General features: G+C 42.4%; 1 protein-coding gene across 1 annotated transcript in view; it reads right to left on the reverse strand.

Annotated features, from left to right (window-relative positions):
* Positions 1 to 22,112, reverse strand: part of si:ch211-186j3.6 (neural-cadherin) — a 204,064-nt gene that overhangs the window by 14,393 nt on the left and 167,559 nt on the right. Inside the window, exons 32-34 of the mRNA XM_068760999.1 lie at positions 18,679 to 18,845; positions 8,675 to 8,939; positions 3,098 to 3,278 (exon numbers count right to left, since the gene is read on the reverse strand). Coding sequence (XP_068617100.1) covers positions 3,098 to 3,278; positions 8,675 to 8,939; positions 18,679 to 18,845 — 613 coding nt within the window. The remainder of the gene's footprint in view (positions 1 to 3,097; positions 3,279 to 8,674; positions 8,940 to 18,678; positions 18,846 to 22,112) is intronic.

Here is a 22,112-nt window from a genome sequence, read left to right on the forward strand (position 1 = left end):
ACTATTCTGGAGAATATATGCATATTTCTGTCACTGCATATTTGTGTGTTTTACTTTATATCTGAGTATATAAACATTATACTGTGACACCTTTCAACAGGAGTATAGTGTAACACAGAGCTGCACAGGAATCACTGTAATCTCCTGATAGTCATTCCTACTACTGCGTTCCATTGATGGTTGTGTTTTCCATTCAGCACATCAGTGTTCAGTCGGCTCCTGAAAGTGTGTAATCATATTCTAGTCTGTGTGTGTCATTTGAACACAAAATACTATTTTAACCAAAATGAACATTGTTTTGGGGGAAAGGATTCGTTTTGCAGGGGATTTGTAGCATTTAGCATTTTGTATGTGTGTTTTTGGACTTGTGTGTAGAGTTCTGGGAACATGAGGTATGCTTTCAGGAAACGTGTGTAGGCATCTGTGAAAAACTAGAACTGTCATCCTCGAGCAGACGAAGTTCTTGCTTGCATAACAGTGATTGTACCTTTACCTTATTCTGTGGCTTCAAGTACTTTGTAGGTATAGAACACACGGGGGGGGAGTGATAGACTGCACAGGTTTCAGGACAAATTGTGAGAAACAAATAAAATGAGCAATGTCTGGAGGGAGGGGGCGATTGTAAACATATTTGATACGTGTGTGTGTGTGTGTGTGTGTGTGTGTGTGTAGGGGATTGTGAAAGAAGAATGCGTGTTTAAAAATAGTGAACAAGAGTGCCGCGCAAACCAAGTAATGAAGGGGTAGACGATAAAAACTAGAGCCTTCGGAGGCAAAGTCAAAGCAAGGTGGCGTCACAGACCGATGAGATGGAGATGACAGAAAAAGTGTTCACATAATTCGGCATCATCATTCTCCGAGCGTCATATCCCGCCATCGCGGCCCATCTCCCGGCTTCTCATTCAGATGCAGAGGGATGGATGGGATGGATGGGATGCATCGGGATCTGATGCAGGGTTTCTTCTGGCATGCACGTAATACTAAAAAGGCTGTACATTACTCCTATGCATGTTTTCCCTGAACATGTTTTTCATTTAAAAATTTACCAAGAAAAGGTGACTTAAAAGGCTTACGATTGACATGACAGTTCCTGACAAGACAATAAGACACACACAGCAGTTGCTATAGGAGCAGAGAAGAACCGTTCTCTAAATCCGATGACCTCTTCAATCTAGAGCTTTTTGCTCTGCCATCATCATCATATTTCAAACCGCACATTTCTTTTCTTTTGCTCCGATGTGGAAATGACTCAAGCAAATCAAGTCTGGAAGGCTTGATGCCTAAATCCTAAGTTCCCCTCACTATCACGTCTTCGGAGAGAAGCCTTTCCAGCCTGCAGCTCATAAAGACTGTCCGGGAGCTCCGGAGTGCAGGAGCACGAAGGCAGGGCGTGGGGCAGAAGTGGGATGAGCTGGGATGCCGCAGGAGAGGTTTATGGGTTTGATGTGGCTTTCACTGCACAAGTGAACACAACACACATGATGCAGCTGCATTATGAATCACAAGAGGGGTGGGGAAATGTTAACTTACTGTTTGTGATTGCTGTGCAGAGTCATTATGTCATTATGTATGACAAGCCTTAAAACTGGACATCCCTGCATGTTACAAAATGAATCTCAACCTTGCAGCAAAATACGCTGCAGTGCAGCCTTTAAAAGTAGCTCCTGCTGAACATGTTCATAGTTCATTTGCCAAAATAAACTGTGCTGTTACATCCACAGATCGTATGCACAAGTCCATGTGATGGATGTGAGCACTGACTGTGAGGCAGAACCCGCATGTTTACGGATGCTGTGCCTAGAACATCATTATGCTGACTGTCTAGCCAAGATATATCTTGGTCAGGCAGCTCAGGGGGCAGCTGTGCTCTGAGTTCCTTGTCAACGATTCGCAGATGAAATTAGTTTATTTGCTATCTGTGCAGAGTTTCAAAGTTCTCCCCGTGTCCGTGTGTTTTTTCTCCGGGTTCTGCGGTTTCCTCCCACCCCCAAAAACATGTCATTTAAGTTTAGAATTGTCCATAGTGTATGAGTGTGTGGAGCCTATCCCAGCTTGCTATTGGCTAGAGGCGGGATACACCAGAGACAGACATCCATTCACACACACACACGCTACAGACAATGTAAAGGTAAATGTTTTTGAAGGTAGGAGGAAGGAGGAAACCAGAGTTAAAGTACAGTTCAACAGCAGATCAGATCAGATCAGGTGTTACCTACAAACCAGTGAATGCAGAGGGGCTGACACTTTCATGTGCCGCATTACAATGTCCATTCTGTGGTGAGGACGAGTCACTGAAGGATCACACTCAGATTGTTTGGTGGCATTTATTTCTGTCGGTTGCCACAGCCAGAACATTCATTTGAATTGGCAATAACACAGGAACTACAGGAATGAATGGCTACTGAGCAAACAGACTGAACTCTTCACGCAGAGCATGGAATAAATGCCTAAAAGGACAAACATGTGATGACGCCCACAGAAAACAGGGAGCCTGAGGTCAGAATGAGCGAAGCTGAATGGCTGAAAGTGTCAAATGATTGATGCAGTGAAATTACACTCACAATTTTGAAGTGGGATCCAGCAGTAATGATGCTTCAATCTAAACTGAATGGTCCATATTAATTCAGTAGAGACTAATGTGCATGTCGAGTGGACTAGAGGCTAGCTAACCTAATAAGCTAAGCTAGTTGTTGTTCAGGTCCAACGACGACATTAGCCTCGAGTCCATGAGTGTCCTCCTCTTTGCCATTATGCTCAAAAGAAGATGACACTTATAATAATATCTTTATTATTGTCATTTCACATTTCTGCCAACGCATCTCCTCCTAATATTTGCAGGCACATTTCAGTGTCTATGAACCGAATACATGCTTAAAGACCCTTTCTCTTTTAGAGGTTTCCCACGTTTTAAAATAGGTCAGGGTCAGCTTCTTTTATGTGGCAATAAACAAATAAAAAGCCAAGATCAAAACAATAAAAATGGATTCCGAGGTTGAGTGAATTTAAACGGACACATTTTCATTCCTGTTTGTCAAAGTGATGGGTATGTTTGTGGAACAGGCACCGACCGGTCATGTGCTTGGTTTTGTGCACGCACCTGCATTCATGGACTCTCCACAAGTCGACACAGGTGAATGGGGGGTTGCATTGATTCCTTTTGCAGGAGTCAGACGAGCACCCGAGGGAGAGCCCTTGCATGGTGACCTGGGAAACCCCATCACGTGGTCGACTCTCCAGCGGCATGTAGCGACCATTGAGGCGCGCGTCCCTCATGCAGCCTGCAGGAAGAAAGAAGGAAAAATATTAGGAGGAATAAGAAATGCACTCTTGGCTACATTCGCCTGCCCAACACGGATGCAAGATAAAAGTGAATAAGTTTTACCTCATGTACCCAGTAAGCAAATTAACCTTAGATAAATTACTGACTCCAGTAATCCACCCTGGTTTTTGCAACTGCTCGTTCACATTCAGTTACCAGGTATAGATGTGTGTTTAAGTGGGAAGAGAATATTTATATTATTTCCATTTAATATATAATATTAATTATAGGATACGATATTCAAGCTACCTGTTGTGGCCTGTTTATTGCATCATCTTAAAACAGCATTCATTCTGTTTGAGGAAATCTCCGAACACTGAAGCGAACGATTTGCATGCATGTTGGTTAGTGGCTAGTGTGCTCTATTCTTCACTTATAGCTGTAACTGTCTACACATGTCACCGCTTCACTAGGACTCATGTCTGAGCTTCACACCAAAGACAAATAATTTCTAAAAGGTGTTTTTTTTTTAAAATACTACGCACGGTAGCAAACAGAGAATTGTGGCAAATGCTCATGCTTGGAACAAATCCTCATGGGTCTGGATCCATTAGAATCAGAATGAGAAAAAAACCAATCGCAGCCCAGATGTTTCAGTACTGAAGTAAGTGCTGCTCCAAAGTAGATTAAATACAACATGTATACAAGGAGTACTAACTGCGAACTGCGGAAAGTTGGGGTTCTGTCTTTCCCTGCTACACCTGGAAAGTGTCTTGAGATAACTTCCTGTTATGATCTGGCACTATAGAAATAAAACTGAATTGAAAGAATCACTCACAATGACGTGCATACACACCGACCATTCATCTGTACTTGAGAACAATATCTTAATTCAGATGATGCAGGACTATGAGAATATTGAATAACATCCTTCACATTATACGTCATATAATATACAAAACTTGGATCATGACTTCGATCCAGACGATACGATAATATCTGTGGCTGCTATACTGAAAGGCAATATAACACCTTTGTCAAATGTGAGGAGAAACTCTCAATTATCCATTTTAATAGTAGGAATCTCTTTCAAAACTTCAACATTAAAGACTATTTACAACAATTCCATCAACCTTTCTGTGTCATCGCTTCCAACTCCCCTCCGCCACCGACTTACCAAAATTAATTAATAATTAATGATACACATCTTCATCAGCCTCTTTTGAAGGGGAATGGTTTTTAAATCAATTTAATGAAAACACATTGTCTCTAACTGCCTGAGGCACAGCTGTCGACGTGACTCCAGTCTATCACCAGGGGTCTGCCTGTTTCTGTAGTTTTGACCTTCTGCTCTTGCTGTTCCTGCAGTATCTTGTCTTTGTGTAATATCAGTGTATCCACACAGGAACGGTTTTCTTTCAGTCTGAATATTTTGACTTTGTATGTGTCCCTGTTACTCCATGTCTCGTGCTCTCTCCTCCACGGCTTGCGTACCTCTGTAACATAAGCCAAGTCAATATTCTTGGTTAATTAATTCTTTCAGAATGGATTTCACTTGTAGCCTGAGCTACACGGCAAACTATTGGTGGCGTTTGGTCTTTGTGTGGTCAGAAAAAAGGGCGCTGAGATCGCTCTTTAAACAGCATTTTTAAATAAATAGTTGGACCTTTTTTTCCCTTTCTTGCAGAAGATTGGATGAGAAGATTGCTGCAACTCTCGTATACTGTATCTGTTTGATTAATAAGCCACAATAGATTTGAGCTCTTAGCATAAAGCCTGGAAAACAGGGTTAGGGTTAATCAATTTGTAAAGAAAACCAACAGGTGGTTTTCTGAGGGGTAAAATGCCTGACTAGCTCATAACTGGGAGCACCATCATTCTTGTATTCTTACTAGGGGTGTCAACTTATCACGTTAATTGCAATGAATTAATTACAGTCGTATTTAGGCTGTTATGTTTTTTAATCGCGTTAATCTAATTTTTCATCTCTAACTTTACTGTTTCCGTATTGCCTTTTTAAAAATCAGTTTTTTCTGTGTTTTGTGAGGGTCATGTTGGTGTGCGTTGTTAATTTTCCTTTTCACTCACACCTGTTTCTGTTTATCGATCCAGGACCTGCGGAGTACGGATTGGCTGCGGTCACCCCGGAGGCACCTGAGACGGGTTGAAACAATCACCACTCATACTCATACTCTCTGCTCCGCCCGCTGTCCCCCGTCGGACTGTTGTGTGGTTTTCGTCCGGTTTTGCAGAACGTCCCTGCGCCACTCCCCGTCTCTGATTCTCGCCTCGCCCGTGTTGGACGTGGCTGGTTCGTGCGCCCAGGTTGTGTGTAGTGTTTTTTTGTTGTGAATGAATTGTTCACTTGTGGCTGGATCTTATGTTTCCATTTTCTTTGCGGCACCAGTCAGTCGCCGCCTGCTAGTAGAGCTTGCTTTTTAGTTTTTCTCTGGCCTGTGTAGTTCTTGTTGTATAGATTACGTTGGGCTCCAGCCGCCCCTCATCCTGTGTGCAGCTCCAGGTTGTTGTTGTTTTTTGTGTTGAATTTATGATCGAGAGGTTGGCGGTTCGATTCCCGACACACACTGTCGTTGTGTCCTTGACAAAAGAATCCACACCTAATATTTAAGTGTAGTTAATGTAACACTCATCACACATTTATCTTGACATTGAGGCTTACATACTTGTATCCGGTTATGTTTTATGTATTATGTAATTATTATGCTTATGTTGCTTTCATGTTTCTCCTGGATCCACACACAGCCTTGAGCTGCAACAGATAATCACATTGAGCCATGAGTCCCCACCTTATCTTTTCTGTGAACCATCCAATTCACTGACCATAACTGAATTACCTGCTACATCCTTCTCTGTCGTTTGTAGTCTTGATAACAGTTGGCGTGTCCTTTTTAATTAAAATCCTTTCTCTCTGTGTTTGTTGGACGTAATTCTGAATTGAAATACTTTTCAGCAGTTTCACCTGAAAAAACTCAGTTCATGTACTGCCTTAAATACCTAAGCTAAGTTGAATAACTTGTTCATTCTTAAAATACTAACTTACGTATGCTGGAAAAAAAAACATGTTCAGTAATCTAATGAATGGATTGGATGTTAACTCCTGTCTCATGACGAACAATAATCAGTTAATTTGCTTTTCTATCTCCTCATTTTGACCAGAGAAATCTGAAACTTTTCACCTGCAGCATTGGCTGCGTTTACATGCACAACATTTCATTAATCCGATCAGAGTTTGGATTAAAATGATGATCGGATGCACTGTGTTCATGGACCCTAAAAATATTGACGCGATCAGGACTTGCGTGTTCATGCATCACACTTTCGATCGGAATAAACTATTTTGACATGCGCAATTTATACCAAATATACCGGAAATACTAGAAGAAGAAGCCGTAGCGACTTCTGTTGTAAACAAAACATGGCTCCGCCCTTTTCTGCTTGAAACGTTAATATTTTTCCCGTTTGCGCTGTTAGTTTCCTCCTTTAATATCTCCGGCAGAATGTTTGTCTCAGATATTGACCAGTTCTGTCTTTCGCTCGCTCGGCTTCAACTCGCTTCCGGAAATCGCAGAAGCTCGTTTAGCTGACGTCACAGACATGCGCAGTAAGGACGGCTTGTACCGAAACATCGGAATAAGTGTTTTCATACGCCCTGATCGGATTGTCAATCGGTATAAATCACCCCCCTCGATCGGGATAGAATCTTGAGCGGATTGAACTTGATTGGGTCAGACTAATCTGATATGTGTGTGTACATGAAGCATTTTTATTCCCATTCAATGAGTCCATGTAAACGCACTTGGCGTCTCCATTGAATTGCAAGATTTAATAGGCTGGAGATTGAGTTCAAAACCAAATATCAATTTGGTTTATGACATTTTCATAATTGTAAAAGAAAGAAAAGTGACATATAAATTTGAATTACAGTGGAACCCCGGTTCTCGAACATAATTCATTCCGTAATACGGCAAATCTACCCAAACTGAAACTGCACGGGTTGACCCCGCCTTCGTTCGCCTTCGGTTTGCCTCGGCTCCACTCGTATGTTCGAATTCCAAAAATCTGTTCGACTTCCGAGGCATTTTAAACTCGTTTTTTTGTTCAAAAACCGAGTTGTTTGAGAATCAAGGTTCCACTGTACTTAAAACAAAAGAGAAGTGCAGAGAACCCGGAAGGGCTAGACAATGACAAATGAAGCAATAACCTCAAGGTACATTGCCATAGATAGAACCATCTCACAAAATAATTGATAATTGATTCATTCAACTCCTCTGTCATTTCTACTGAGCTAAAAAATAATCAAGTTTATGTGTGAATCAATATCTAAATGTTTTTCATTTTTTATTAAAATATCCTGAAATGTTTTAAAGTCAAGACTAATTACTTCAGCAGCCAGTAATTTACACACAAACAAGAGGAAGTAGAAAATGAAAAGGACTAGCGGTCGATAGCTGTAGAATCCAGAGCGTTGTTTGATTCATGCGGCGCTGCTATCATTTTGTGCTATGAGGATGCTGACATTTTTTTAAACTTCTGTTAACCATACAGAAATACTTGACATTTGGCAAGCCCGAATGCAAAACGGCATGAACTACATTGACACAGTAAAGTGCTCTTGAGAGTTTAGTTTTCACTCTTAAGTGACAATCCAGGTGGTGAAAACCTTAACATCCTTTATGGCGGCTGTCTGAAGGGTCTTTTCTGAGAACAATTTTTCAAATTAATCATCAATGACGCGTGTAGAAAAGCTTTTACAGGATTCTTTCAGTTTCCTTCAAGGGTAAATTAACACAATTGGATAGCAGAGAGTCTTAAAGATTAATTTTGTAGATGCGTCAATTGTATATTGACTTAAATGTACTCTGATATATGGTAAAACCTTACGAGGTAATAAAGCCCAAAAAATGCTTATTAACATTTGTACTTCAGCAGCCTATAATTAATAAATTCCTTTGTATACGAGTTCTTTGCCTCATGGAAATGCAGTTATGTAAATTAATCCACTCTGATACGTGCAAATTAAAAGATTTATAGACCTCAGAAATTATGAAGTTCAAAGCAATTCAAAGTCATTAGGTGTTCATCCACATTTTATTTACCTGCAACAGCACATAGCTGTACCTCCATCCAAGCTTAACTGATTAGCGGGTCACGTGAGTTGCTGGGGGGGCTACATCCCGGACACGTAGACACAGGGAGATAAGAATCGAACCCAGTACCTTCTTGCTGTGAGGCGCTGTGCTACCCACTACGCCGCCGTGCCTACAGATATCTTAGCATCTAATATCAGACATGTTTATGATCATGTAAATAAACACTTACCATGTTAATAAGCATGTTGGGAGGGCTTTATTTTAATAGGTTAATAATACCAGGACATTAGGCGTTTTCACTTACCCTGGAAGCTCTTGTTGATTCCAGATGGGAATGTGTTTCCCAGCATCACCACAGTGGGGTCGATGATGATTTCTCGGCTTCGGCCCTGTGATCCCATGACCTCTCTCTGTCCTCCACCACCATCCAGTTGCAGCATCATCTCATTGTCATGGCGATCAAAGAAGACCTCATGCCATTCACCGTTATCGAGGCGATAGGTGGGCAGTGTAAGGTTGTAGTCCCCGTCACCCAGGTTGTAGAAAACACAAAGGAAGCCCTGGAAGATCTTTAAAGGGGGAAAAAGAGGGCATTTCGTATGATATTTTCAAGTTCAGCATAAATTTCACGGGCCACGGCACACTCTTGCACCGTGACCTCCCCAGTTTGCCCTTGAATATATACATTTATGTTTGTGAATCTTAAGAAATTAAATACACACACGTTTATGTGTGTGTATAACTACGGTATGTTTCTGAAACTCCATGAAGTGAATTTGCAGTTGCAGGACACAAATACACACCTCCTACATCTGGCAGATAGAATCTCATCATTCATCAGAACATTTGAGATGCGGCTGCAGCGAGTGAACGTTGGAAATGTGGACTCATTTGCGAACCTGAAATCCTTCATTGAAGGCAACAAGCTGCAGAACACAGCGATCCCATGTGTGGGAGCTCAGATCTCTGCCCTTCAGAAACATTTCCTGCCCTAACCTGTTCTGATGTGTGTTCCGTGAATGATCTTGTATTTTTGGAATTTAGTTTGAACTTGATTGATCCTGTCCAGCAGTGGTGTTTGTCCCAGGTGTGTGCTTAATATATCTATTTTTACCTTGATTTAATATTTAATTGGATGTATTGTAAATAGGCCTACCAGGTCTCATAAGGAATTACTGACCTACGGAATCACTCACTCATTACTAATAATGCAATCATTCCGTATGATTTGAATGTTCCATTTCTAGTTTAACTAAATAAACTAGAAAGCTGCTAATATCTTCAGGACAGTATTTTATCACCTTCTACAACAAAACAGTAACAAGTACATGAATGCGGAGTTGGCTGCCTCCCAGAATAAAACTGTAAGCCTCGCCAAATCCGGCTGAGTATAGCTACCGGCACTATGTTGTATGCTGTAAGTCCATTGTCAAGCAAAGCTTTGTTGGTCTTCTGGAGCAAAGTGGGTCAGAATGCTGGACGCTACCCTGCTTAAACTACACAGCACACATGCTTAACATTAGTGGGGCATTAGAGAGCAGAGTTAATGAATAACAAACCATTTCGCATAAAACTTTGCACAACATGAAGGTCAAAAGGGCCACTAATAATCTGTAACACAATATATTATTTGGTAAACTCTTTTCACTAGATGCATAGTGGAATAATGCTGAAGCTGCACTCGATCATGTTGGTGCCGTGTTTCTTGTGGGTGTAGTGCAGCAAATATTGTGAATTCTCTGGCCCTTATTCACCTCAACAAAAGAAGTTTACCCAGTTACTCCGGGGGCGCCGATCGTGGCGTTGCCTTCGCTCTATGCCCTGTGTGTGTAGTTGTTTCAAGGGGGCCCTTGTACCAGGGTGGAAGTAGAATGTTATTGTGTTTTTACAGGGTAAAAACTGTTACTATATAATGACAATAAAAGATTAATCTTAATCTTACTGAGCTATATTAATTACAGATGAATCGACAAGTCTGAGTTTCTTTTAGTGTGTAAGAGAAAGGGAGCAAAAGGGAGAAATAGGGTACCGTATTTTCACACCCATAGGACGCACCTAAAAGTCTTAGATTTTTTTCAAAATGTGCAGCGCGTCCATTGGTCCGCGCGGCCTATTTGTTGTTGTAAGGCGGACTCAGTCAGGCGCCTGGCGGAGTGATACGCTCCACCACAGTAAACTATTATGGCGTGTTGACGGAAGTGGCTGCCGAGGCTGCCGGTCCCGCAGCAGAACACGGGAATAGAGCAGCGGAGAGAGAATCCAGCATTAATGAATCAATGGAGGAAGAGGAGGAAGCAAGAAGACGACTTGCAGCAACTCGGTTCCTGAGATCTGCGACTCCGTGCGGGCCGATCTCACCGATACGGTCTAGACCGGAGTGAAGCAAGCTAACGCGCTAACGGGCTAACTAGCAAGCTAGCTTAACATCGTCATCCCCGGTGGATTAACCAAAGAACTCCAACCGTTCAACGTTAAACTGTGGGCTGCGTGGGAGCGCTGGACGACAGAAGGAGACCACAGTTCCACTCAGAGTGGAAGGCAGCGCAGCGCCACAGTTTGACTGGATTGTAGCTGCTTCGGCTAACTGTCTGCTAGCATTGTTGTTCGCATCATTTCCGAGGCGCCGACGCCGCCGCACGTAAAGTGACTGGCAATGAAGAAAGAGGCCGGCATGTTTGACGAGATCTAGCGCAGCTGTTCACTACAGAAACAGAGGATGAGGACTTTGATGGGTTTGATTAATGACTCTGTTTTGCTCCGGCTCTATTTTTTAAAACGCGCACCAGTATGCTTGTTTGATTGATGATGATTAAAGATGTGAGTACCAAACTCAGTTTTTCTCCTGCTTTATTTTGCGCACCTATCATGCCGGCGCCTTTTGATCCGCGCGCCCTTTGTATGTTTGAAATACCGAAAAATCAGCTGTTAATGAGACTGCGGCGAATCAGCAGGTGCGTCATAAGGTCGTGAAAATACGGTAGGTCAATTCAAAATGTCTCCTTCTAGTTTTTCCACTGAGCATAATTGTATCTGCTCCATCTTCCTCTGCCATTGCTGCCACATAAATGGATGAGAGGCTGCGTGAGAGACGGGAGGAGAAAGGGGAGCTGGGTGGCCTCCACTCCTCCATAGAATAAAGCCCAGCCTCGATTTGGTATTAAAACTTTGACAAAAAAGACAAACCAAATTCTTTTTCATCCACCACATCAAACCTCTGTCCTCTGCATGTCTTTGCATTTTTCAACTGTTAGTTGTTTCTTGTACCCTTAAACCCACTGGATAAAATAAAGAACAGCTTCAACGTTGTTTAGCTGGAGAACTGCAGCTCATTTCAAGGCTCTGTAATAAAGTATTAATTATATTTGCAATCTAATGAGGCAGTGGTTTTTAACCAGACACTCCCAGCCACCTGATTTTACCCCCAAATAAAGCTGAACAGAGAAGAGCAATTTGGCTCTGGCTCCTCTCTCAGGGTGATGTGTGGGTGAATGTTGGTGGTGTGTGTGTGTATGTGTGTGTGTGTCTTTGCAGGAGTATCATGCACTAGGATGAAGGTGTGGGACTCAATCTTTCAGTAAATAGTCCCAGTGCAGGGACCGTTTGGTTTCCCGGGACGCCTCCTGTGACAGAATGCTCTCCTTGCAGCAGCAGGCGTGCCGGTGATGTGTTAATTTACCTTCTCCTCATGATTAAATAATGCTGTGCAAATGCAGCTTATGCACAGGCATACTTTTCTCTTTGCCATAAATTATGCTGTGAATTATGCTCATTTCGGACCCACCCAGATTTCCTCCACCTGCAGTCTCTCGCCTGGAGACCAGAAATTTATTTGGAAAATATGAAGCAAATACAAATGGTATCACTTTGAATCCTTATCAGCCTTAAGGCATGAGTGTAATTTATAGTAAATACCATGTGGTAACTCCCACGTACTCCAGTTTAATGGCAATCTCTAGTGTTACTGGGCTAATGTTAAAGGAAATATCCTCTAATGTAAAAACTATTTTCAGGTTTCTACAACCCAGAAAGCAAAAAATTATACGGGTTAAATAGAATGTAGTCGTTAGCAAACACAATGTCTTTACTGAGAACAGCTTCACAAAATGTTCCCCAGCCTGGGATCCGAGCCTTTTGATGTCCATCTCATACCCACTCATAAACCTGCTTAGCTGTGGAATGGTTCGCTCAGTGGTTGCCGATTTCACAAACTGCTAAATAATAACAGTAAATTCACAGATTTACTAAAATCAACCAACGTTGGATTGTGGACGTGTCAGAAAAGGATTTGCAAACATCAATATTCTCTTTAATAAACGGGGCAGCTGCGACTCTCAGTAGGTAGAGCGGGTCATCAGTGGTTCAAATCCCAGCTCTGACTGTCTGCATGTCAAAGTGTCCTTTGGCAAGACACTGAACCCCTAATTGCTCCCAGTGTGTACAGCAGGTAGATGATGGCTTCCTCTCCTCCCAGGTGGGGCTGGAAGAACTGGAGGGGGTCCGAGGATGGGCTGACAATCGTCCGAAGCTGGTCCAGGATCAGGTGTTCCAGGGTCTTCATGATGTGTGAAGTGAAAGCCACTGGTCTGTAGTCTTTAGGGCTCCTTGGGAGGGGCGTCTTTGGTACTGGAAAAACGCAGGACGTCCTCCACAGAGCAGGAACCCTTTAGAACTCCAATCAGCTGGGGCGCGCAGGCTTTGAGTACCCCCGGGCTGACCCCGTCAGGACCTGCTGATTTCCCTGAGCACTGCTAGTCTTGGTGGGGGGGGGGGGGGGAACTCAAGTCTGAAAGCTGGGGTGTGAAGTGGGAGGGGTGGGTGGATGGATGGGTGAAGAGGTGAAAGGAACCATTGAAACTTTCACAAGAGGAAGAGTGGAGGTGTGAAAGGGGAGGGGGGGAGAGTCCACAGGATGCTGCTGCTGCTGCTGGTTGGGACTGAAGGGGGCTCTCAATGTCACCTTCGAGGCCCCTGCAGCCTTTTGCCCTGCAGCCGGTGATGTTGTTAACTCCCCAGTTTCTTCCTGTAGCTCTCCCTGATTTTTAAATTGTTCATGGTATCTATATACACAACCATGAAACCTGAAAGTGAATTCAAGTTGATGTGTATTTTTAAGTCATTTTTTAATCCAATGTCAAAATGTAACAATTTTTAATGACCTCATTCTGGGTATGATCCGGATGAAATCCTGATTATTATTTTTTTAAGTGATCCATAATCGAGGATCGCTCCTGGATCATCACCAAAAAAATTTCATCTGCTCCTCTTCCCAACATATTATGAAAATGTAATCACGATCTGGTCATAACATTTTGAATCATGTGGACACCTGCCAAGATGTGAGCTCGTTAGTTGTACATATATTTGTACTCAGTCTGGCTAAACCTTTGTGCTCGTTATTTAACTGTCTGTCTGTCATTGGGATGTGCTGTTCCTGTTTGTGAACTCTGTTTTTCGCCCATTAAACTGTCCTGTTGTCTGTCCTGCATTTGGCCCCTTCTCATCATTGTGACGGCCTTGAGCCGGTCATTGTTGTGTTGTTACAGGTAAATCGATGGGCGGGGCCTGAACTGGGCCCGGTGCTCCAGCCTGCTGATATATCCTCGTTCCTCCTTCAGTCCAGCTGAGACTTTCCTCCACCTTAGAGGCTGTTCTGTTGTGTTTTATGTCTTTGGTTATGATGTCATTCAATCTAAACCAGGGATCTCAAACTCGCGGCCCCTGGGCCATTTGCGGCCCGCAGGATGATCATTTGTGGTCCACAGGACAACATGAAAGTTTAAGGTTAATGCGGCCTGCACGTTTTATATAAATTGTTTTATTTTTTTAATTCAATGAATGAATATCTCAAGAATGGAGTTTGAGAAAATTGGAAAAGTAAGATCTGCTCATTATGGGCGAATCCCTCCTGCGGGCGGCCCCCAGGTACTTTGAGTCTGAGACCCCTGATCTAGACGTTTGCGTGTATAGGTTTGTACATATTTTGTGATTAAAACATTGTTTCACTGCAAGTCCGAAGTCTCTCCCTTCTCGTTTGTCATGGCTTTGAGTCGGTCATGACAAAATGGGGGCTCGTCCGGGATTCTTTTTATTCGGGTTGAATTCGCTGTGCCATTTCGTTAAAGACAAATTGGTAAGGTCGTTCGGATCTTACCATTTGTGTTGTTGTGCATTTCAACTTTACTGGATAAATGATGGTTACTTTGCACGCATTTGCGTTATTTCTCTGGTATTTCTAGTTTGGGCGTTGTCTTATTTGGCGCATGTGATTGGTTGTTTTTGGGGACTGTCCACCCTGCCTCTGCAACCCTGACAGTTTCCTAGAGGCACGAGGATTAGGAGACAAAGGACTAGATCCTCTTTATATTTTTATGCTTCCGTTGCCTTCAGATATAATTACAAGCATACTCCAGGTTGTAATTATGGCAGCTCTATGTGTAGCAATGCTAACATGTCTAATGAATAAATACATATTCAGCAACAAGTGATCCCTCACTGGCTTCCAGTTTATGATTTCTGCCAATTGCTGCAAGGATTCAACTTGGCATCAACTCTGCACAGCATATCTGGCAAATGTGTTTGCTTACATATTTTTAGCTGAAATAATAATTGAATGTTGCGACCTAACAAAAACTGACACTGACAAAATACAGTTTTTCCCATTGCAGAACTTATCCACTATTCTTAGGATGCTGAATTTAGGTTTTGTCTTCAGCATCGTGAAGACAAAACAAGTTTAGCATTTTCAATCTGGTTTGGGTCAGGCCCTCTGAAATTGAAAATGCTAAACTTTTTTAGCCATCACAATGCTGAAAGCCTGCATGCTGCCGACCCGTCACCCCCCCAGAAACAAACTCTATCAGCTTCTGCCCCCTGGTCGGTGCTATAGAGCACATGGACTATAGAGCAGTCCATGTAAGAAGATGGGGTGTACACAGCAGTCCTGCATATATATATATATATATTACTTATCCAAATTGTGTAACTTCCTTGAGTGCAATGCAGAAACTTGGGTCAAATTCTTTGTACTTGGCCAATAAAGTTGGCTGGTGTGTACATTTCACCTTCATCTTAGAAAAGGAAGAGCACACTCCTGGATTAATACCAAACATTTTGATTGCACTACCTGTGGATACGGACATGACACCCATCATGATCTGAAAGGCCGTCCATCCTAATGAGACTGTAATGTCTTCACAGAAAAGCCTCCAGTTCATCCCAGGCCCCCACACACACACACATACACACGTGGGCAATTTTGTGTAACCAATTCACCTAAAGTATTTGGTGGCGGGAGAAAGGCGGAGAACCTGGAGAGAACCCGTGCGACCTTCTTGCTGTGGTGCAACAGCGCTACACCTGCGCCACCGTGCCGTGAAACCTGCTGAGAGGTGCCTGTCAGCATTTAATGGTTGCCACGTTTCAGCAGACGTGTTCATGCAGTCAGTGTTGTTGGCATTTTGTTCAGGGTACTGCAACTTACTGGCTTTTCGTCATCTCGGCTAATAGATTTACTTTATTCCCTGACTTCGAACATTTGCAGATAAAAATCCTGGGAATATTTTTTTTTAAGTCGGAGCTGTACGCTGAAATTAGAAAGCCAATAGTTTAAATCAGGAAAAGAGAAAACTGGAGTCGTAAATAATTTTTACAACCTTGGCCTGCACAGCTGAGCGGATGCCGGGCTTGTGCCTGAATGATTAATTCCATCACCGGTGGCTTCATATTATTCACCTGACTTTTGGCAATGCTCTTGGTATACAAATCTGTCAGAAAGCACCTAATGGAACATTGAATTATGCACCGTAATGACTGAAGTCAAGGGCAGAGAGTCGGACATGGGTGGTGGAGCCATATGGACAGTAATTCTATCCTTGGGAGGGCATAATTGCAGTTTTTTCTTTGAACATCTCCTTTGAATTATTATGATGAAATCATATTTAATTGATTTTTTCTTTTTACACTGTGTTCAATGTAAGGATGGAATCTTTACTCTGTTCCACTCAGCCTCTCCCCTTGAGAGAACGCTATCTGTGAACTCCTGGCCTTTTAAATTAAGCCAGCTAAGCTGAGAACTCGTGTAACGGATGAGTCTGCTTTCATTTTAGAACCTTTTAACACTGCACTCCTACATGTGAAAACATCCATGATGACAGGAAACACATTTTAATTACAGGGTCCATTTGGAAACGCTGTCGGATGTCATGCAACTTTCTGTTTCCAGTTGTCTCTCCTGGTTGTCTACGTAGCACAGGCATCGTATTTGAGATGCTGCTGAGGTGTTTTATACTGAAGTTTATCTTGACTGGCTACAGTAAACAAGGACAGTTGAAGAAAATGTGCCGTCCTTCAGAAGGGTTCTATGGACATGATAAAGCAAGGTCTTAAATGTCTTTCAATGCTCGGGTAGACCGAAAGGGACAAAATCCTCAATGCTGCATCACAAACTGTCGCTGCTGAGATTTGACCATGAGAGTTATGATATGATACATATGGATACGGCAGACATAATAGAATGAACACAAATATCTAGACCAAATATTAGCAACAACCAAATGTTCCACCTCCATTCGATGCTGCAGAGTGATGGAAAGTCAGTGAGGGAACCTTTGGCCTCATTATATTTGGGTTTACAAGGATGCTCCATATTTTAACCTCTTAAGCACAGCACATTTACACTGATTTATATTAATGCCCACTGCTGCACATAAATAAACAATTGATCGGAGTAAGCTCAGCAAATAACAACTTTTCTTCTGAAAATAAAGCAAAATGTCCTCATTTAGGAAAGTTCTGTTTTCATCCATTGTTGCAAGTAGATTTCAGCTTCATAAGAATCGACACACGCAGACAAAATACTGCAATCAGTAATCACGAGGGGGATGGAGGGTTTGAGTACACATATATTAGAATACATTTCCCTAACCACACACAAGTCACACACAAACAGCAGACAGAACTCCATACACTCACCCAAGAGTAACGCATGCTCATTTCTTTCTTCTGATTAAAAGCAAAGAGGACTATTACAATGAAAAACAACATTCTAAGAGGCTTCATAGTCATAATTCTATCAGTGAACGCTGCATGGTTCCCAGTTCTTCCACAGAGGGGGGGCCACTTTAGAAGATTACACACATTTCCATGCTGTCTGCTCTTTGGAATAAGGCACTATTTATGGTGGGTAAATGATGTGAACCCACTCCCCATGCGGTTGTGCTGAGAGAGCAGGATTACATCTCGGAGGAAGGAGAAACGAATGGATGATGGGTGGAGATTAGAGAAGATGTTGCTCGGTAACGGCAGCCGTGGTGTCGATGAGCATCATCGTTTCACACAGGGACGTTTGATTAATACCCGGGGGCGAAGAAAACAGCAAGACTGATGTTGAGAAGGTATCGTCTGAATGATCATATACAATAAGTCAGGGGGGGGGGCTGCAGCATGTGCTGTGGGTTTTGAAGAAGAATATTCACCATATGTAAGCATGTCAGTACACACGGAATTACATTCACACCCTGAACATGTGTGGAGAGGGCGCCGGCATGGACCTGGACCGGTCGGTGCCTTGCTCAGGGGCTGCTCAGCAGTGCTGGAGGTCCCAACCTAACTTCCAACCCACTAAGCCACTGCTGCCCCGTGCAGTGGTCCTCTGGTTGGTTGCCATAACAACGGGAGCCTGTTAGTGAGGGACTAAAACAACTGGAGGGGGAGTTAATTAGCCCAACTTGCTAACTAAGAATAAAGTGAATGGCTGATTCAGTTAGCAACCAAAGAGGAGTTGATAGCATGTTTGTGTGCGGCGCGCTGGCGAGCAGCCTCTGCCGGAGGAAGTGCCCTACTTTTCATATTAAAGGCACAGTTCACTCAAAAATGGAAGCTCAATCATTCCATGTTTTCAGTGACAGTTTGATGTTACTTCCACAGCATACACAAAAATATAATATACAAATGAGTAACATACTGCAGCCCCTGCGTCGCTGCTGCTTCTGAAAATCCAGTTAGAAAACTCAGAGTAAAAATCGACAACTCATCGGTATTATTGTTTCCAATAGCTGTCTGCTGTTTCATTGTTTTCCTGCTTGACAGCTTGTCATAACTGCAATAAAACGCTGCATATTATAAGTGCAGTATCAAATTACTGCTGATTGACTGCTGTCACTTTGCAAGACTGAAGGAAGAGAAGACAATCAGTGCTCTTAAAACTGCACAAAACCGGACTTAAGCGACTTTGAGTGTCCAGGAAAGTGCTACATAAATAATTAAATGTGTTTTGGCATGCAACCACGCAATCTTTCTGAGCAGTCTTACCTCCAGTCGGATGTATTCACTCCGGTCCGTTGAGATCAGATTGAGGATGGTGCAGCTGTGTTTACGGGTTCGAACCAAAACTTGAAACCATGTCCTCCGGGCCAGCAGTGGAGACGCCAACCAGTAATGCACGTGACTGTGCCCATCAAAGGAATACTCTGGGGCCTCTGGTGTTGGCACACACACACACACACACACACACACACACACACACACAGTCAGATGGATAGATTTATGATTGAGAATAAACATAATTAAATTTTCAAATTAAACACTTCAGCCAGTTAGAAGATGCTTCATTAAAAACTAAATAATATATCAACCAGTGACATGCGGTCAGGGGAGGCAGCGCCTCACCTGTCGCCATGAGAAGTTAAAAAAATGATGCGAGGTGCGGCGCTGCCGCAACGCAGATCGAGCAATCCCACACACACTGTATTGAGGGCCTGCTGTTGCCGCGTACCAGTCCCCGTCTCTCTCTGGATGTCACCAATGTGATGTTTGTAGACATTGTATTATTATGTTCTTAGTTTACATAGTCTTAGTAATGTATTTAACGTATGTTTATTACGTATTTAGTCTGAATGGTTTGACACAGAACCGCAGTGAAACATCACAAAGTGAGGCAGACAGTAGCTCTGCCTCAAGACAGAGACGCGAGTGAGCTCGAGTTGATGTTTATTCTATCCACGAAATACGCGAGTTCAAAACCAGGAAGTATTTTCACCACGGAAGATGCAGATGCTATATCAAAGCTAAAACAATTCTCAAAACTGGACTTTCAGTCAAAACAATAAATCATAAATAATGGATTTTTGTCCAGAAGGATCGGCATATGGGCAAAAGGTATAAGGCATACGGTAAAATATGTGCACACACTGCTGTACAGTGCATATATAATTTACAGCACAACAAAAATCAAAGTATATGCAGTGTATATACTTCAATTTGTATTATATGTACGTGAATTGTGGCATTGCAACGGCAAATTAAGAACAGTGCTCAGAGCAAACAGGCTCTCTCTCAGGTGCTTTGAATTTAACATTCTTACTTGGTTAAAACTGCACATCAAGTATGTGTGTGTAAAGAAGGCTGGTATGAGAAACAACCTCTGTAAATCTGACCCTAACACAGTCGCCTCATCAGCCACAACCCTCACCACACGTCACTGCTATCAACGATACATTGCAGAGATCTGGTGGCAGAACAGAAAATGTAAAATCCACAATAAATAAAATATTGATGTGTGGTTTAACTCAGCTCTACTTTCCTCATCACATGTTCCCAGAATTGGATTTCGTGCGTTGCAGACAGACTAAACCAAGGAAATGAAACATCTCCTACCGATCCAAGTTAGATGTTCTAATTTTGTGAGAAGCGCTTCCTCCTCTTTACCTCGAAGAGATGACAAAGATCAGCAACAAGGCTGTGACAGTCATGAAAACATAAAGATATATTTTACTGTCAACTTATTTAATAATGTATTACTTAATTTCTTAAAGCCACAGTGTGGCTGAGAGGAAGATGTAGCCTCAGTCATATTCTCACCATCGCTGAATAATAATAGTACCTTATAAAGCATGGCAGTGTGCTGAACTACCATACTCGCAGATACATTTTGAAATCCTGGTTGTTCCTTAAAAGCAAATGTAGAATAAATAAAATAATACGGTTCATTTGTTCTTAATGTTCTTCAGACCATAGCATAAACCGCAGCCATTTGGATCCGGGCCAAATATATGCTCCAGTGCATGTTTGAAATACAAATATTCAGTGCCAATGTTTCCATTTTCAGCGCAGATCTGATTTCAGGGACAAAGTATTTCTTTTTTTATGATAATACTCAATTTAACTTTATAGTTGGTTAAGATTCACTCCTGAGCGAGAGGGATGTTTCTGCAGAAAGTCGCGCCGACATGGTATGCATGTGAAAAAACACTCAATCTTCCTTCAAGCATCGCCTCTTTGATTAACAAAGTCGTCCATGTGCTCCTAACCAGGCATTGGCTTGAAGCTTGAATTAAAATGACAGGTGATTCAGTTTACATCCCTTCATATATTTATTCATGAATTCTTTCAAATGTTCTGTTGAGGCACTGCCGAGCTGTCCCATAGAGGGTATTTGCAGACATGGCAACATCCATCCGTAGATGACGCAAAATAGGAATCACTATGGGCAAAATACACTGCAAAAGATTAAGACAAACCGTAATAAGTGTATATTATAATAATATAATATAAATATTTATGTAGAATGTATTTGTTTCATTGCATATTCAACAATAACAATTGCAAGATATTTGAGAAAGTATTGTCCAGGATATCACCAAATGTTCAGAGACTGCTGCAGAGAAGAGCATCTCTGTAGGTGGTCTACTGGACAATCCATATCACAGGCGATGCAGAATCGGGGTGATTGGTGTCTCTGAAGAGCCCATCTCAGCCCGACAGTAGGCTCATACACATGCTACTACACAATATGGCTGCAAATGCCTCTGCAGCCATAATGCCAGCAGAGAGATGCACACCAGCAGCCGCTCTCTTCAGGACATCGGTACCGAGTAGAATTTAATATGGCTGCTGTCAAAGGGCTGCAAGGCGTTATCAGAGTACAAGACTTTCACAGCAGCAACAAAGAATCCGGTGGTGGAGAGGCTTGACCTATATAATATATGCATTACTTTACAAATAGAGTGCATCCCCTCTCCATGCAGGATGTCATGAAGCTGATGCTGCTTTATCCAGCCAAAGGTATGGAACAGCACTGAGTTAGTAAGTGTGCACAAGGCCTGTCCGCACTCCAACGTGACGCTCTGCTACAATTTATGTATCTTAAGAAAGTCTTTATTGAACCTGCGATACATCCGGAAGGCTGTAAGCGGAAACAACCTGCAGTTTGGGTGTCTCTCCTTCTTACTGAGTATCCACCATGAAATGGATCATCTTGTTGTGCTAGAAGCTAGGAAGGTCATTTCTATTTGTGACTCACTGCAGAATGCAGTAGTGGTAATTGAATGCCTTTAATTTAACAGTAATTAGAACATTTCTCGCAGCATTTGGACCGTGTCCAATGCCTGCTGCTCGAATCTTATTTTACGGGAGATCAGTGCTAATTGTAATCTTAACTTCTATAGTAAAGTCTATTAAAGGGCAAAGAAAATGTGAGATTCCCAGAGTGGGGCTTATGATGAAGTATGTATTTACTATTGAAAGTCAGTGTCCTTTCAGGTTACATGTAAAATGATCAATGTAGTGATGTATTATAATGTATATGTGCTATCGGAATAAATTGAACTGAATAAACGATTATCGTTGTGCCTCATGAGGCAGGTTAACTGCCTGTGGAAGCTGGTTCAGGTGAGAAGCCGTCTTTCCTATCTGCGGCACTCGTGACTCAAATTGTGTCTGACAGCAAACATATGTTACGGGACAGA

The sequence above is a fragment of the Brachionichthys hirsutus genome, chromosome 1, assembly GCF_040956055.1.
Source record: "Brachionichthys hirsutus isolate HB-005 chromosome 1, CSIRO-AGI_Bhir_v1, whole genome shotgun sequence".
NCBI lineage: Eukaryota > Metazoa > Chordata > Actinopteri > Lophiiformes > Brachionichthyidae > Brachionichthys > Brachionichthys hirsutus.